Source organism: Pecten maximus, chromosome 15 (assembly GCF_902652985.1).
Source record: "Pecten maximus chromosome 15, xPecMax1.1, whole genome shotgun sequence".
NCBI classification, from domain to species: Eukaryota; Metazoa; Mollusca; class Bivalvia; order Pectinida; family Pectinidae; genus Pecten; species Pecten maximus.
In genome coordinates, this window is record NC_047029.1 from 22,855,579 (window position 1) to 22,874,402 (window position 18,824).

At 38.8% G+C, this 18,824-nt stretch overlaps 1 protein-coding gene across 2 annotated transcripts in view; it reads right to left on the bottom strand.

The window, feature by feature from the left end:
- LOC117344291 (DNA mismatch repair protein Mlh1-like) overlaps positions 1–18,824 on the bottom strand; it is a 132,090-nt gene that overhangs the window by 15,656 nt on the left and 97,610 nt on the right. For both annotated transcript variants that reach the window (XM_033906986.1, XM_033906987.1), the window contains exons 13-14: positions 17,334–17,550; positions 1,118–1,236 (exon numbers count right to left, since the gene is read on the bottom strand). In XM_033906986.1, the coding sequence (XP_033762877.1) occupies positions 1,118–1,236; positions 17,334–17,550 (336 nt within the window). The remainder of the gene's footprint in view (positions 1–1,117; positions 1,237–17,333; positions 17,551–18,824) is intronic.

Here is an 18,824-nt window from a genome sequence, read left to right on the forward strand (position 1 = left end):
GTGACACCTTGGAACTTGTGTCTGTTATGTCTCCCATCACATTTAGATTGATATACTTTAATGTATAGTTTAGATCCGTACCTTTATGTATTGTTTGAGATCCGTACCTTTATGTATTATTTAAATCCTTACCTTTGTGTATTGTTTAGATCCGTACCTTTATGTATTGTTTAGATCCGTACCTTTATGTATTGTTTAGATCCATACCTTTATGTATTATTTTGATCAGTACCTTTATGTATTGTTTAGATCCATACCTTTATGTATTGTTTAGATCCATACCTTTATGTATCATTTTGATCAGTACCTTTATGTATTGTTTAGATCCATACCTTTATGTATTGTTTAGATCCACACCTTTATGTATTGTTTAGATCCGTACCTTTTTGTATGGTTTAGATCCTTACCTTTATGTATTGTTTAGATCCATACCTTTATGTATTGTTTGAGATCTATACCTTTATGTTTTGTTTGTGATCCGTACCTTTATGTATTGTTTAGATCCTTATCTTTATGTAAAGTTTAGATCCGTACCTTTATGTATTGTTTAGATCCATACCTTTATGTATTGATTGAGATCCATACCTTTATGTATTGATTGAGATCCATACCTTTATGTATAGTTTAGATCCATACCTTTATGTATTGTTTAGATCCGTACCTTTATGTATTGTTTGAGATCCGTACCTTTATGTATTGTTTAGATCCATAACTTTATGTATTGTTAAGATCTATACATTTATGTATAGTTTAGATCCGTACCTTTATATATTGTTTAGATCCGTACCTTTATGTATTGTTAAGATCTGTACCTTTATGTATTGTTTAGATCCGTACCTTTATGTATTGTTTGTGATCCGTACCTTTATGTATTGTTTGTGATCCGTACCTTTATGTATTGTTTAGATCCGTACCTTTATGTATTGTTTGTGATCCGTACCTTTATGTATTGTTTAGATCCGTACCTTTATGTATTGTTTGTGATCTATACCTTTATGTATTGTTTAGATCCGTACCTTTATGTATTGTTTAGATCCGTACCTTTATGTATTGTTTAGATCCGTACCTTTACGTATTGTTTAGATCCATACCTTTATGTATTGTTTGTGATCCGTACCTTTATGCACGCCATCTCTGAGGGTCTGCTGTAGGGAAAGTACACTTGACAACTTGATCTGACGTTTTGTCTCAGTTCTGGCCATATTGTCCGGTTTAGAGCTGCATGCCTGTCCTGGGCTGTTTAAAGGAAATTTGTAGAGGCTTATATAATTCAGAAAGCATGGATCATTAAACATACTAAAACTTGATAAAATATCACCTTTTTCTCCTTGTATAGGTGATGTCAAATGAATTTTAAACAATCCATGCTGCAGTATGGCTGTATTTTTTCTTTATTCACCCTACCCTTGTCTGGATATTCATAAAATGTATACCATGGAATTGTTAAAGTATTCAATAAGACTACTTATTGTCACTTTAAGAAATACACCATGCCCCTTTTTCGAAATTCATTCAATCTAAAGCATGTCCTCTTCTGGAAAGTCTTTATATCATGCCCTTGTCAAAAGATTCTTGCTTACTACAGATCCATAAAATATACTTTTATTCATCTACAGATACATTTATAAAATCTGTCATTATCTTCTAAATTAAGCAAGAACTAAATCCACTTCAGTCGGAAGGCAGTATGAATGTGTTTCATTCCAAACATACAAATAGTTTCTGCTGTTGTTAAGATTTTTAGCACTGATACAGCTTTTCAAGAGCTGGAATGCAAACCAGAACATCGGGAACAGCTCTGATTTTGTCATTATCTGGTTAGAAAATTGACTACGCTATCACTGTGACCCAGTTTTCAGGAAACTGGTTACTAATTTTGTGGTGATATTTTCTCTGATGTATTCCTCAGGGGATCTATATCATCTGTATCACTCGAGGACACTAATCAATGATAAGCCATCAATTTTTTAGTGGTTTTCTCCAAGAAGATTAATGAACATTTATATTCATAATGCCTACAAAAAACGAAAATTGGTCTGTGACATTTAGCGACAGGTTGAAAGCAAATGAAGTGCTCAATCAACATGATCACACTAAAGAATCAGATGAAGCCTAACAACATCCTCCGCCTCCAGTGTATCAGTATTATTGCATCCATATTCTGATTATTGAAGGAGAAACAAAAGCTGCAACATTAGGTAAATTAGTATTTTCATAATCTATTTTGATCATATTTGATATAGCTGGAATAAGCAACTCAAGAATTATTTAAAAAAGAGGCCCATGGGCCTTAACGGTCATCTGACTCTAAAGACACTTGTACTATTGGAATATATACTCAGTAGCATTTATAGTGGTACTGCTAGCCATGGCAGCCATCTTGGATTTTAGAATGACCAGAAAAATAACAACACTTGGTCAGGACCATCTCAAGGCCATTGTCACCAAGTTTGAGTTGAATGATACTGGTGGAACTTGGGAAGAAGTTTAAAATAGGTATTGTTCATGAAAACCATGATTGCACAATCATGTTACAAAATAGACGCCATGGCTGTCATGTCAATGTTTTTATGAGGTTGAAAAGAGGGGCCCATGGGGCCTGTATCGCTCACCTGGTTGGATTAGACCAAATGTCAAAATAATGTTCATGTTCAATTTGTTTTATTTGTAAATCTCAATGCTATATATGGTTATAGTGTGGTGATCCCAAATAATGAAGTCCAGACTCTCTTTGGTCTGAAAGACCTCAAGAATTGATTTTAGAAGATGCATTTATCACTTTATGAATAGTAGAGATTTAGATGAATTACGTTTATTTCCCCTATTGGGCCCCACCCCTTTGGCCCCTCGGGGGTCAGAGTCACCATTTATGCAAAATCTGTTCCCCTTCCCCCAAGGATGTTTCTGACCAAATTGGGTTCAAATCCATTCATAACTTGATGACAAGTATCAATTTAAAGGAATTACCTCTATTTCCCCTATGGGGCCCAACCCCTTTGGCCCCTCTGGGGTCAGAGTCACCATTTATGCAATATCTGTTCCCCTTCCCCCAAGGATATTTCTGACCAAATTGGGTTCAAATCCATTCATAACTTGATGACAAGTATCAATTTAAATGAATTACCTCTATTTCCCCTATGGGGCCCCGCCCCTTTGGCCCCGCCCCTTTGGCCCCTCAGGGGTCAGAGTCACCATTTATGCAATATCTGTTCCCCTTCCCCCAAGGATGTTTCTGACTAAATTGGGTTCAAATCCATTCATAACTTTATGAAAAGCAACACTTTGTTGTCTCCTCTTCCTTAACATCCTCACCAATTTCAAGCTTAATGGTACCAGTGGAACTGGAGAAGTTTAAAGTGTGTTTTTCAAGATGGTGGCCATCATGGATTTCCGACCAACTCGAAAAATAACAACACTTGGTCAGGACCATCTCTAGATCATTTCAGGTAAATTAGAGCTGAATCCCACTGGTAGAACTTGAGAAGAGGTTTGAAATGTTAAAAGATTATGCACAGCAGATGACAACGGACAAAGCACGATGACTATAGGTGACATCCTGATTTTAGGGTCAGATGACGTTAGAGTAAATATTCCTGATGTAATAAAGTTTTTACAATTTCAGTAATGAGTTGACCTTTTCTCTACTTTTCTTTTCTTCCTCTTCGTCATTTGAGAAACAGGTTAACCTACACATTAAATATGGGTTAACAAACTTGAACTAAAACAAACTGAATCTAAATGAAACTCAAGAAATATTGATGAAGGACTTTCTGAGAAATAGCGAGAACAAACTTTAACTGACAATATTGAAAATGGCTGCCTTTGTCAATCTCGTGTTTCATTCAGTCTTACAATGAAACATGCACAACTAGTGAACAATGGGAACCTACAAATGAAATCAGGAAAATGAAATCAGTCCCATGAGGAACTTTATGAGAAAAAGTGATAACAAACTTCAAATGTCAAAATTCAAAATTGACGCCACCTGTCAGTCATCTTGTTTACAGATCAATCTGAAATTGTAATATGCACAACTCATGACCAAGAGGAACCTACATATGGAATTCGAGGAAGATCCATGAAAAACTTTTTGAGAAATAGTGATAACAAGAGTTATTTGAGGAGGGAGGGAACAAACAAACAAACAAATACTGCATGCACATATCTTCACATATTCCCTTCCCTAACATTCCTGTGTAGTTTAACTGAAATTGTTTAACTGTGTTTGAAGGAGTCGTCTGAACAAGATACATCTCACTTAGTGGCATCAAGGGCAATAACTCCAGCAAAAACGATGGAACTTAATTGCTTTCAGGGAGACAGAAGAACAAATCATAAATGAAATAAGTGCAAAGTTTCTTGTTAATCCAAGCAGAATCATGGGTGCATGGAGTAGGCAATACAAAATATATTATGTCACCGTAATTTCCTGTGTATTGCCCGCGGGCTATATAATTTTTTACATAAGATGTCTAGTGTTGGCTAACTGTTGATGCGGGCTATCTGTGGATTTTTTAACCAAATTTTTAAAAAGAGAGCTATACACTGTTAAATAATTCCATTTGTATTGAAACAGCAGATGAAGAAACTGATCTCAATGCGTTGATATGCATGCATATGTAAGATAGATTTACACTATTTGTAAACAAAATAAATCATTGATAAGTTTATATATACAGTAGATTCCACTTAACCGTTTAACGCTTAATAGGGTATTTCGTTTATTGGGGTAAAAATTCAAAAACCAAAACCATTTTTTCTTGAATCATGTTAAAAATTTTTGTTTAATTGGGTTAAAAAAGTCATATTTTTCGGTTATTCGACTACGACAATCCGACCAAAAAAATAAAAATGCTCCAATTTTCACGAAAGTCATCACATATTCCTTTAAGTTTTAGACATTTATCAACAAATAGGGTAATTTAGATGGTTATAATGTCAAAAAACAGTAAAATATTACCTTAAACGATAATCTTTAGTCTGGTTTTTGTCATGTTTAGAACTGTGTTGTTGTTCTGCCCCCCAACAGGTAATCGAAAAGCATTGTGGGTAAAATTAAATGTTATTTTTAGAGTCAGCAGCAGGTCAACGTAATGGGGGTTTTAAACCACTAGACAATTAAACTTTTACTTCCGGGATGTAAAATCAAAGAAGCAGAAACCTAAACAATAGGTTTTGACCTGGGTCTGACTTTGCTACAGACCGATTGATATCACCGATAACTGTTAACAGTGGCGAATTAAAAGTGAGGGGTACGCCTCGGGGAAATGTTACAACACCGGTACACAGGTGAGTTATTAGAACAAGAGGCCCATGGGCCTTAACGGTCACCTGATTTTTGAAATATTTCAGTAAATTTGAATGAAAGAATGAATTTCAAAACAAATAAAACAAATGATAGTCAAAAATGTGATTTCCCTATAACTATAGTAAAGTTTATCCCCTCCCATGGGGCAAACGCAAGACCCCAGGGCTAGGAAATTCACAATTATGGTAAAGCACCTTAAGACCCTTCGATCTGTGAAGAGTATTTAATTCTACCTTATTTGGGATGTAAGAAGAAGATTTTTAAAATTTCTGTTAATTTGACCCTTTTTGGCCCCGCCCATCAGTCCCTGGGGGTCAGTCAGGGCCAACATGTACATACCATCAAACTGTCATCCCAAGCTGATAATGTTAACGAAGTTAGAATGAATTCCAATAACTAGGGCCATTATGTACATACCATCAAAGTGTCATCCCATGCTGATAATTTGATACAAGTTAGAATGAATTCCGATACAAATCCAACAAATAATAGTCAAAAATGTGATTTCCCTATATTCACTATAGTAAAGTTTACCCCCTCCCCAGGGGCAAACGTGAGACCACCAGGGTCATGAAATTCACAATTTTGGTAAAGCACCTTAAGACCCTTCTATCTATGAAGAGTATTTGATTCTACCATATCTGAGAGTAGAGAAGAAGATTTTTGAAATTTTTGTCAATTTGACCCTTTTTGGCCCCGCCCACCAGCCCATGGGGGTCAACTAGGGCCAATTAACATGTACATACCATCAAAGTGTCATTCCATGCTGATAATTTTATACAAGTAAGAATGAATTCCAATACAAATCCAACAAATAATAGTCAAAAATGTGATTTCCCTATATAAACTATAGTAAAGTTTACCCCCTCCCCAGGGGCAAACATGAGACCCCCAGGGTCATGAAATTCACAATTTTGGTAAAGCACCTTAAGATCCTTCCATCTATGAAGAGTATTTGATTCTACCATATCTAAGAGTAGAGAAGAAGATTTTTGAAATTTTTGTAAATTTTACCCTTTTTGGCCCCGCCCGCAGGCCCCTTGGGGTCAACTAGGGCCAACATGTACATACCATCAAAGTGTCATCCCATGCTGATAATTCTATACAAGTTAGAATGAATTCCAATACAAATCCAACAAATAATAGTCAAAAATGTGATTTCCCTATATAAACTATAGTAAAGTTTACCCCCTCCCCAGGGGCAAACATGAGACCCCAGGGTCATGAAATTCACAATTTTGGTAAAGCACCTTAAGATCCTTCCATCTATGAAGAGTATTTGATTCTACCATATCTGAGAGTAGAGGAGAAGATTTTTGAAGTTTTAGTCAATTTGACCCTTTTTGGCCCCGCCCCGCAGGCCCCTGGGGGGTGGGGACCATATAATTCACAATTTTGGTTCACCCTCAGCCATGGAAGCTTCCTGTAAAATTTCATTGAATTTAGTTCAGCGGTTTTTGAGAAGAAGTTGAAAATGTAAATTGTTTACGACGCACGACGCCGGACAAAAGGCGATTGCAATAGGTCAACTGAGACTTCGTCTCAGGTGACCTAAAAAACAGCAGCGAGCAGATAAAAGGACAGACGCCTGATGTTAGCTTATAATTCCTACTCAGGTAAGGATTATAACTGTTTATTAAAAACACCAAATTGGATTTCGTGTTGTTTTATCAGTGACTGCCAGTGTCAAGGTCGTATTTATACCAAAGGAAACGACCCAAATAAACTTGGTTTCTCCAATCTCTGTCCTTTGGCAATTGGAAGTAATATGGAATATTAAGAACGTAATAGCGAACAAAAGAATGCTTCTATGATAAACATAAGGGATTTCAGCTGTAGTTGTTGGTGAGTCCTTAGATTGTATGTCAAATTAGGAACACATGGATGAAACATGAATGTATGGCCCCGATTTGAGGTGCTACGATTGTACTCCGGGTTTTATTATTTTAATACACATATTTTTATACAATATGGAATAGTAATCTGACAATTTGACATCAGTAAAAGCAAAAAGAAAAACACTGTTAATAATAAACAATAATAAACGCAAATATTTTCATCCAAAAACGACCCAAGCCTGACAACCATTATGGACCAAATCCAAGATGGCGACGTGCATTTCGGCTTATTGCATAAGTCGGATAATGGGGTAAAAAGCCTCCGCAAATAGGCAACCCAATTAAGCGGAATGCACTGTATATACATGGCTCAGAATCACTTTTTAATAAATCCAGATTGCACTGGTCTAGTGGAGAAATCATCGCTGTTCACGTATAACCCAGGGGCAATCTGCCAGTGCAGGCTATCTGAAATTTATTTCACAAAAACATCAAAAATGGCTTACTTAACTTCCTGCATACCATACTCTGGAGCAGGCAATAGGCAAGAAATTACAGTACATACAGATAGATGGGCAGACACACTGATTCGGTATAACAACCCATCCCCCAGCTTTGTTACGGGGGTAGGTTAGGGTATAATTATTTATATAAGACTTGAGCAAATTTGACCATGTGACCTTGAAAGTAGGCCAATGTCCATTCATCAGAACAAAGTAAGTAGCCCTTAATTCATACACTACCATGCCACGCACTGGCCCAATAGCAATGCCTTGGGATTTTTCTTAATGAGAAGAAATCATTTGAAATTTGTTTATCCATTTAAGTGAGGTATTTCAACACTAGGCAAGTGTGACTTATGGTCATTTAACCTTGACTAATGACCACTAAAAGTTATCTAGTTATGGTTGACTGAACACTACAGTTATCTGGTTTTAGTTATATATCCAGTTAGAGTTATCTAGTTATGGTTGACTGAACACTACAGTTATCTGGTTTTAGTTATATATCCAGTTAGAGTTATCTAGTTATGGTTGACTGAACACTACAGTTATCTGGTTTTAGTTATATATCCAGTTAGAGTTATCTAGTTATGGTTGACTGAACACTACAGTTATCTGGTTTTAGTTATATATCCAGTTAGAGTTATCTAGTTATGGTTGACTGAACACTACAGTTATCTGGTTTTAGTTATATATCCAGTTAGAGTTATCTAGTTATGGTTGACTGAACACTACAGTTATCTGGTTTTAGTTATATATCCAGTTAGAGTTATCTAGTTATGGTTGACTGAACACTACAGTTATCTGGTTTTAGTTATATATCCAGTTAGAGTTATCTAGTTATGGTTGACTGAACACTACAGTTATCTGGTTTTAGTTATATATCCAGTTAGAGTTATCTAGTTATGGTTGACTGAACACTACAGTTATCTGGTTTTAGTTATATATCCAGTTAGAGTTATCTAGTTATGGTTGACTGAACACTACAGTTATCTGGTTTTAGTTATATATCCAGTTAAAGTTAAGGTCAATTACAATAGTTTTAAGAGATGTCTGGAAAACAGACATTATTCTCTGATTCCGTTTCTGCCTGAGAAGTACGTGATTGACACACTATTTATAAACTTGTCTGATACAGGGATAACTCACAGCACAGCACATTTTATTTCACAGTTCAACCGTCTATACTAAGGATACATTTCTAAATGGTGAGAGATATATCAGGCCTCTCCTGTTAATACTGGGGTTGAATATCAGGGACCACAATACTCTACTGTGTTCGGCAAACTGGTAATAAGCTTTTAGAAAAACAATTTGAATCATAACCTGCATTTCACATGGAAAAATGCACATTAACGCTAGTTGATAAATAGGGCTAGAACAATGAGTAACTCTTCTTGTAAATGGATCATTTTTGAAAGTTAATATCAAAATACCACACATGTTTTATAATAGCTTCAGTTTCTTGTCAAGAGAGAGCTGCACTCCATGCTATCGCCCTTATGTGCTTAATACCTCTGAGCACAGCTGTTCAATGTCCAAAACCTTACAACTGAGCAGAGTGTTAACACACCATGGACCATACAACTGGACATAGTGTTAACACACCCTAGACCTTACAACTGGACATAGTGTTAACACACCCTAGACCTTACAACTGGACATAGTGTTAACACACCCTAGACCTTATGGCTGGACATAGTGTTAACACACCCTAGACCTTACAACTGGACATAGTGTTAACACACCCTAGACCTTATGGCTGGACATAGTGTTAACACACCCTAGACCTTATGGCTGGACATAGTGTTAACACACCCTAGACCTTATGGCTGGACATAGTGTTAACACACCCTTGACCTTACAACTGGACATAGTGTTAACACACCCTAGACCTTACAACTGGACATAGTGTTAACACACCCTAGACCTTACAATTGGACACAGTGTTAACACACCCTTGACCTTATGACTGGACATAGTGTTAACACACCCTAGACCTTACAACTGGACAAAGTGTTAACACACCCTAGACCTTACAACTGGACATAGTGTTAACACATCCTAGACCTTATGGCTGGACATAGTGTTAACACACCCTAGACCTTACAACTGGACATAGTGTTAACACAACCTAGACCTTATGACTGGACATAGTGTTAACACACCCTAGACCTTACAACTGGACATAGTGTTAACACACACTAGACCTTACAACTGGACATAGTGTTAACACACCCTAGACCTTATGACTGGACATAGTGTTAACACACCCTAGACCTTACAAATGGCCATAGTGTTAACACACCCTTGACCTTATGGCTAGAGACAGTGTTAACACACCCTAGACCTTACAACTGGACATAGTGTTAACACACCCTAGACCTTACAACTGGACATAGTGTTAACACACCCTAGACCTTATGGCTGGACATAGTGTTAACACACCCTAGACCTTACAACTGGACATAGTGTTAACACACACTTGACCTTATGGCTGGACATAGTGTTAACACACCCTAGACCATACAACTGGACATAGTGTTAACACACCCTAGACCTTACAACTGGACATAGTGTTAACACACCCTAGACCTTACAACTGGACATAGTGTTAACACACCCTAGACCTTACAACTGGACAAAGTATTAACACATCCTAGACCTTACAACTGGACATAGTGTTAACACACCCTAGACCTTACAACTGGACATAGTGTTAACACACCCTAGACCTTACAACTGGACATAGTGTTAACACACCCTAGACCTTACAACTGGACATAGTGTTAACACACCCTAGACCTTATGGCTGGACATAGTGTTAACACACCCTAGACCTTACAACTGGACACAGTGTTAACACACCCTAGACCTTACAACTGGACATAGTGTTAACACACCCTAGACCTTATGACTGGACATAGTGTTAACACATCCTAGACCTTACAACTGGACATAGTGTTAACACACCCTAGACCTTATGGCTGGACATAGTGTTAACACACCCTAGACCTTACAACTGGACATAGTGTTAACACACCCTAGACCTTACAACTGGACATAGTGTTAACACACCCTAGACCTTACAACTGGACATAGTGTTAACACACCCTAGACCTTACAACTGGACATAGTGTTAACACACCCTAGACCTTACAACTGGACACAGTATTAACACACCCTAGACCTTACAACTGGACATAGTGTTAACACACCCTTGACCTTACAACTGGACATAGTGTTAACACACCCTAGACCTTACAACTGGACATAGTGTTAACACACCCTTGACCTTATGGCTGGACATAGTGTTAACACACCCTAGACCTTACAACTGGACATAGTGTTAACACACCCTAGACCTTACAACTGGACATAGTGTTAACACACCCTTGACCTTATGGCTGGACATAGTGTTAACACACCCTAGACCTTATGGCTGGACATAGTGTTAACACACCCTAGACCTTATGGCTGGACATAGTGTTAACACACCCTAGACCTTACAACTGGACATAGTGTTAACACACCCTAGACCTTACAACTGGACACAGTGTTAACACACCCTAGACCTTACAACTGGACACAGTGTTAACACACCCTAGACCTTACAACTGGACATAGTGTTAACACACTCTAGACCTTACAACTGGACAAAGTATTAACACACCCTAGACCTTACAACTGGACAAAGTATTAACACACCCTAGACCTTACAACTGGACATAGTGTTAACACACCCTAGACCTTATGGCTGGACATAGTGTTAACACACCCTAGACCTTACAACTGGACACAGTGTTAACACACCCTAGACCTTACAACTGGACACAGTGTTAACACACCCTAGACCTTATGGCTGGACAAAGTGTTAACACACCCTAGACCATACAACTGGACATAGTGTTAACACACCCTAGACCTTGCAACTGGACATAGTGTTAACACATCCTAGACCTTACAACTGGACAAAGTATTAACACACCCTAGACCTTACAACTGGACATAGTGTTAACACACCCTAGACCTTATGGCTGGACATAGTGTTAACACACCCTAGACCTTACAACTGGACATAGTGTTAACACACCCTAGACCTTACAACTGGACATAGTGTTAACACACCCTAGACCTTACAACTGGACACAGTGTTAACACACCCTAGACCTTACAACTGGACATAGTGTTAACACACCCTTGACCTTATGACTGGACATAGTGTTAACACACCCTAGACCTTACAACTGGACAAAGTGTTAACACACCCTAGACCTTACAACTGGACACAGTGTTAACACACCCTAGACCTTACAACTGGACACAGTGTTAACACACCCTAGACCTTACAACTGGACACAGTGTTAACACACCCTTGACCTTATGACTGGACATAGTGTTAACACACCCTAGACCTTACAACTGGACATAGTGTTAACACACCCTTGACCTTACAACTGGACATAGTGTTAACACACCCTAGACCTTACAACTGGACATAGTGTTAACACACCCTAGACCTTATGACTGGACATAGTGTTAACACACCCTAGACCTTACAACTGGACATAGTGTTAACACACCCTAGACCTTATGGCTGGACATAGTGTTAACACACCCTAGACCTTATGGCTGGACATAGTGTTAACACACCCTAGACCTTACAACTGGACATAGTGTTAACACACCCTTGACCTTATGGCTGGACATAGTGTTAACACACCCTAGACCTTATGACTGGACATAGTGTTAACACACCCTTGACCTTACAACTGGACATAGTGTTAACACACCCTAGACCTTACAACTGGACATAGTGTTAACACACCCTAGACCTTATGACTGGACATAGTATTAACACACCCTAGACCTTACAACTGGACATAGTGTTAACACACCCTAGACCTTATGGCTGGACATAGTGTTAACACACCCTAGACCTTACAACTGGACACAGTGTTAACACACCCTAGACCTTACAACTGGACATAGTGTTAACACACCCTAGACCTTATGACTGGACATAGTGTTAACACATCCTAGACCTTACAACTGGACATAGTGTTAACACACCCTAGACCTTATGGCTGGACATAGTGTTAACACACCCTAGACCTTACAACTGGACATAGTGTTAACACACCCTAGACCTTACAACTGGACATAGTGTTAACACACCCTAGACCTTACAACTGGACATAGTGTTAACACACCCTAGACCTTACAACTGGACATAGTGTTAACACACCCTAGACCTTACAACTGGACACAGTATTAACACACCCTAGACCTTACAACTGGACATAGTGTTAACACACCCTTGACCTTACAACTGGACATAGTGTTAACACACCCTAGACCTTACAACTGGACATAGTGTTAACACACCCTTGACCTTATGGCTGGACATAGTGTTAACACACCCTAGACCTTACAACTGGACATAGTGTTAACACACCCTAGACCTTACAACTGGACATAGTGTTAACACACCCTTGACCTTATGGCTGGACATAGTGTTAACACACCCTAGACCTTATGGCTGGACATAGTGTTAACACACCCTAGACCTTATGGCTGGACATAGTGTTAACACACCCTAGACCTTACAACTGGACATAGTGTTAACACACCCTAGACCTTACAACTGGACACAGTCTTAACACACCCTAGACCTTACAACTGGACACAGTGTTAACACACCCTAGACCTTACAACTGGACATAGTGTTAACACACTCTAGACCTTACAACTGGACAAAGTATTAACACACCCTAGACCTTACAACTGGACAAAGTATTAACACACCCTAGACCTTACAACTGGACATAGTGTTAACACACCCTAGACCTTATGGCTGGACATAGTGTTAACACACCCTAGACCTTACAACTGGACACAGTGTTAACACACCCTAGACCTTACAACTGGACACAGTGTTAACACACCCTAGACCTTATGGCTGGACAAAGTGTTAACACACCCTAGACCATACAACTGGACATAGTGTTAACACACCCTAGACCTTGCAACTGGACATAGTGTTAACACATCCTAGACCTTACAACTGGACAAAGTATTAACACACCCTAGACCTTACAACTGGACATAGTGTTAACACACCCTAGACCTTATGGCTGGACATAGTGTTAACACACCCTAGACCTTACAACTGGACATAGTGTTAACACACCCTAGACCTTACAACTGGACATAGTGTTAACACACCCTAGACCTTACAACTGGACACAGTGTTAACACACCCTAGACCTTACAACTGGACATAGTGTTAACACACCCTTGACCTTATGACTGGACATAGTGTTAACACACCCTAGACCTTACAACTGGACAAAGTGTTAACACACCCTAGACCTTACAACTGGACACAGTGTTAACACACCCTAGACCTTACAACTGGACACAGTGTTAACACACCCTAGACCTTACAACTGGACACAGTGTTAACACACCCTTGACCTTATGACTGGACATAGTGTTAACACACCCTAGACCTTACAACTGGACATAGTGTTAACACACCCTTGACCTTACAACTGGACATAGTGTTAACACACCCTAGACCTTACAACTGGACATAGTGTTAACACACCCTAGACCTTATGACTGGACATAGTGTTAACACACCCTAGACCTTACAACTGGACATAGTGTTAACACACCCTAGACCTTATGGCTGGACATAGTGTTAACACACCCTAGACCTTATGGCTGGACATAGTGTTAACACACCCTAGACCTTACAACTGGACATAGTGTTAACACACCCTTGACCTTATGGCTGGACATAGTGTTAACACACCCTAGACCTTATGACTGGACATAGTGTTAACACACCCTTGACCTTACAACTGGACATAGTGTTAACACACCCTAGACCTTACAACTGGACATAGTGTTAACACACCCTAGACCTTATGACTGGACATAGTATTAACACACCCTAGACCTTACAACTGGACATAGTGTTAACACACCCTAGACCATACAACTGGACATAGTGTTAACACACCCTAGACCTTACAACTGGACATAGTGTTAACACACCCTTGACCTTACAACTGGACATAGTGTTAACACACCCTTGACCTTACAACTGGACATAGTGTTAACACACCCTAGACCTTACAACTGGACACAGTCTTAACACACCCTAGACCTTACAACTGGACACAGTGTTAACACACCCTAGACCTTACAACTGGACATAGTGTTAACACACTCTAGACCTTACAACTGGACAAAGTATTAACACACCCTAGACCTTACAACTGGACAAAGTATTAACACACCCTAGACCTTACAACTGGACATAGTGTTAACACACCCTAGACCTTATGGCTGGACATAGTGTTAACACACCCTAGACCTTACAACTGGACACAGTGTTAACACACCCTAGACCTTACAACTGGACACAGTGTTAACACACCCTAGACCTTATGGCTGGACAAAGTGTTAACACACCCTAGACCATACAACTGGACATAGTGTTAACACACCCTAGACCTTGCAACTGGACATAGTGTTAACACATCCTAGACCTTACAACTGGACAAAGTATTAACACACCCTAGACCTTACAACTGGACATAGTGTTAACACACCCTAGACCTTATGGCTGGACATAGTGTTAACACACCCTAGACCTTACAACTGGACATAGTGTTAACACACCCTAGACCTTACAACTGGACATAGTGTTAACACACCCTAGACCTTACAACTGGACACAGTGTTAACACACCCTAGACCTTACAACTGGACATAGTGTTAACACACCCTTGACCTTATGACTGGACATAGTGTTAACACACCCTAGACCTTACAACTGGACAAAGTGTTAACACACCCTAGACCTTACAACTGGACACAGTGTTAACACACCCTAGACCTTACAACTGGACACAGTGTTAACACACCCTAGACCTTACAACTGGACACAGTGTTAACACACCCTTGACCTTATGACTGGACATAGTGTTAACACACCCTAGACCTTACAACTGGACATAGTGTTAACACCCCCTTGACCTTACAACTGGACATAGTGTTAACACACCCTAGACCTTACAACTGGACATAGTGTTAACACACCCTAGACCTTATGACTGGACATAGTGTTAACACACCCTAGACCTTACAACTGGACATAGTGTTAACACACCCTAGACCTTATGGCTGGACATAGTGTTAACACACCCTAGACCTTATGGCTGGACATAGTGTTAACACACCCTAGACCTTACAACTGGACATAGTGTTAACACACCCTTGACCTTATGGCTGGACATAGTGTTAACACACCCTAGACCTTATGACTGGACATAGTGTTAACACACCCTTGACCTTACAACTGGACATAGTGTTAACACACCCTAGACCTTACAACTGGACATAGTGTTAACACACCCTAGACCTTATGACTGGACATAGTATTAACACACCCTAGACCTTACAACTGGACATAGTGTTAACACACCCTAGACCATACAACTGGACATAGTGTTAACACACCCTAGACCTTACAACTGGACATAGTGTTAACACACCCTTGACCTTACAACTGGACATAGTGTTAACACACCCTTGACCTTACAACTGGACATAGTGTTAACACACCCTAGACCTTAGGACTGGGCACAACTTTCATAAGCCCTAAACCTTACAAACGAGCACAACTTTTTCTAGGCCTTGTGACCAAGCACAGTTTGTAGACATTCTAGATTGTAAGATTATATATGGCTATCAAATACCACAGACAAACTCTAAATCGACATCAAGAATGGTCTAATACACTATGGCCTATACATCATTGTTAAATATCTAAAACCATATTTTCTTTTTGCAGGAAACCAGCATTATACTTATTCCTACAATCACATTATTCAATGGCATCTTGTCATAACAAGCTCTTTCTAATAAAAGAGTTCCGTAGCAAGAAAAACAGCCAATAGCAATTACATGTTGCGATGTTGGATAGCATAAGTGGCCTATCTATTTATTGAACATAGCTATAAAGCCCTGATAAAAAGGGACAAATGGAGGCTGCAGAAAATTACATGATCGAGCCAAACTGCAAACCTGCTAATCCAGGGTGCATCAGTTATATAGGGGTCATAGATGGTTCAACATTTTACCAGACAATATTTTGATTGGGAAGCAAGAAGTTATACAGAAAAAATATGGGTGAGCTGATGTGTTGATGCAATTCAATATTCTAGTTAGAAATATTTTAGGGCAAAATAGGTGATTTTTTTACCAGATAAGTTCTACATCAGAAACATGAAGGTAATTCTGGGTATCTTGATATTTTATTGTTGAAGATTTGAGTGTTGTGTCAGTATTTGTCAAGTAAGTTAACAAATAATTTGTCAATAAAGACTATCTATATATGGTAAGTATATACTACAATTAACCAATCAGTAACTCAGACAAATATCCTCAAGGTCTACACTAAAAACCTGGACATTAAATGCCCCGTAAAATAACATTAGACATCGTAAACTGTAGGAGTCACAAAACAATGGCCAGACTATGGCAGGCATTAGACTGGACAGGGTACAATTCACTGACTAGGGCAGGTCAAAGGTCACCCAGTTTGAAACAATTAACTTGAAATGATTGACACCCAGTATATAATAACATTTTATGTTAACTTACCCCACATCAACATCCATTGGAGAGTTGTCTTCACTTTTGCCTCCATTTCCCTCCTGGTTGTTTCCTTGGTTACTGGATCCAACATTTTGATTGGCCGAACTTCCTTGGTTACTGGATCCAACACTTTGATTGGCTGTACCTACCAGGAAGGCATCAAGCTTTTGTTCCCTGCTGTCTGTCCTCACCATGTGATAGGCATAGGTTTTATCACCAGAACCTGTTAGGATACATTCAACATTTCTATGACTATGGTAAAACACTCTATGGAAGAAGGCTTTAAAGAATTCACTATACTTCCTCTAATTTAGAAACACTCTTTAGGTCTCAGGGGGCCATACCCACTTTTTAAATACAATTTATTCCCTTTATTACCCACCCCCATCCCCCTCCCCCCAACGCCACCATCAACACCACAACTAGTGAACATGCATTAAACCAACCAGCACACCAAACCAAAATCCAATGAGTCGTTCAATGACTATAGTAGTGGATCAACAACAGACAACAGACGAAGGGAGACAGACAGTGCTTTATGGCATTTACGGCAAATTTAATGCTTCGTATCAAAGTCTTTTCCTACAGCACAGAAGGATTTCAAAGAGTATGCTGTCATTTCCATATAGGGCAGTCACTTGAGAAAACTGATCAAATATTTCTTCTTTAGACAAGAGGAAAAGGACTTTGATGTTCATGTGAAACCTGAAACCTGGAGATGTTTCAAAACGAACCAGCCTGACAACTGTATACACAGCATCTCACCACCTGATATTGTCATGTCATGATCTCCTCTGTCATGTAAAACAGGAATTAACTGATATTGTCACATCCTGATCATTGCAACATTTTCAGTTTGATGTAATTTCTAAAAAGATTAAAGCGAAAGTAGAAATTTGAAGAGACTAATTGTAAATATTGGCAACTGCAAGATGGTCATAATGCATTCATGAATGTTCATGATTTTATTCATTAACTTTTAGGAATACTGGTAGTTTTTGATTCATGAAAAAAATTCTATTACACAGCTATGCATAAAAATTTATGAACAGTTCATAATCATAAAATGAACTTTAGAATAAGAAAACTTCAAATTTCCCGCCCATTCTACCATGCTTGCTATGCAACGCCAGTTTTGATTGGTTTAAAACCATGTATTATTTTCCAATAACCCACGCTCGTGCCAATAATACACGGTCGTGAGTCAAGGCTGTTACAATTTTATATATCTAATATTCACACGTTTTCTAAAAGGTTACGATAGCCGAGTGGACTAATGGGTTAGTCTTTCAATAAATTTTTATCACGAAGTGAGTTCGAATCCTACGGAGCCCCCCCCCCCCCCCCCTTTTTTTCTCTTTTTTTTTCTTTTTTTTTTTATCCTTTTTTTCTTAAATTTTCAAAATCAATGCCATATGATAGATGCTCTTAATCGTAGTACTGTATTGCCTGTATATTTCATCAACAAATAATGCAATATTCAAGAAATAAATTACA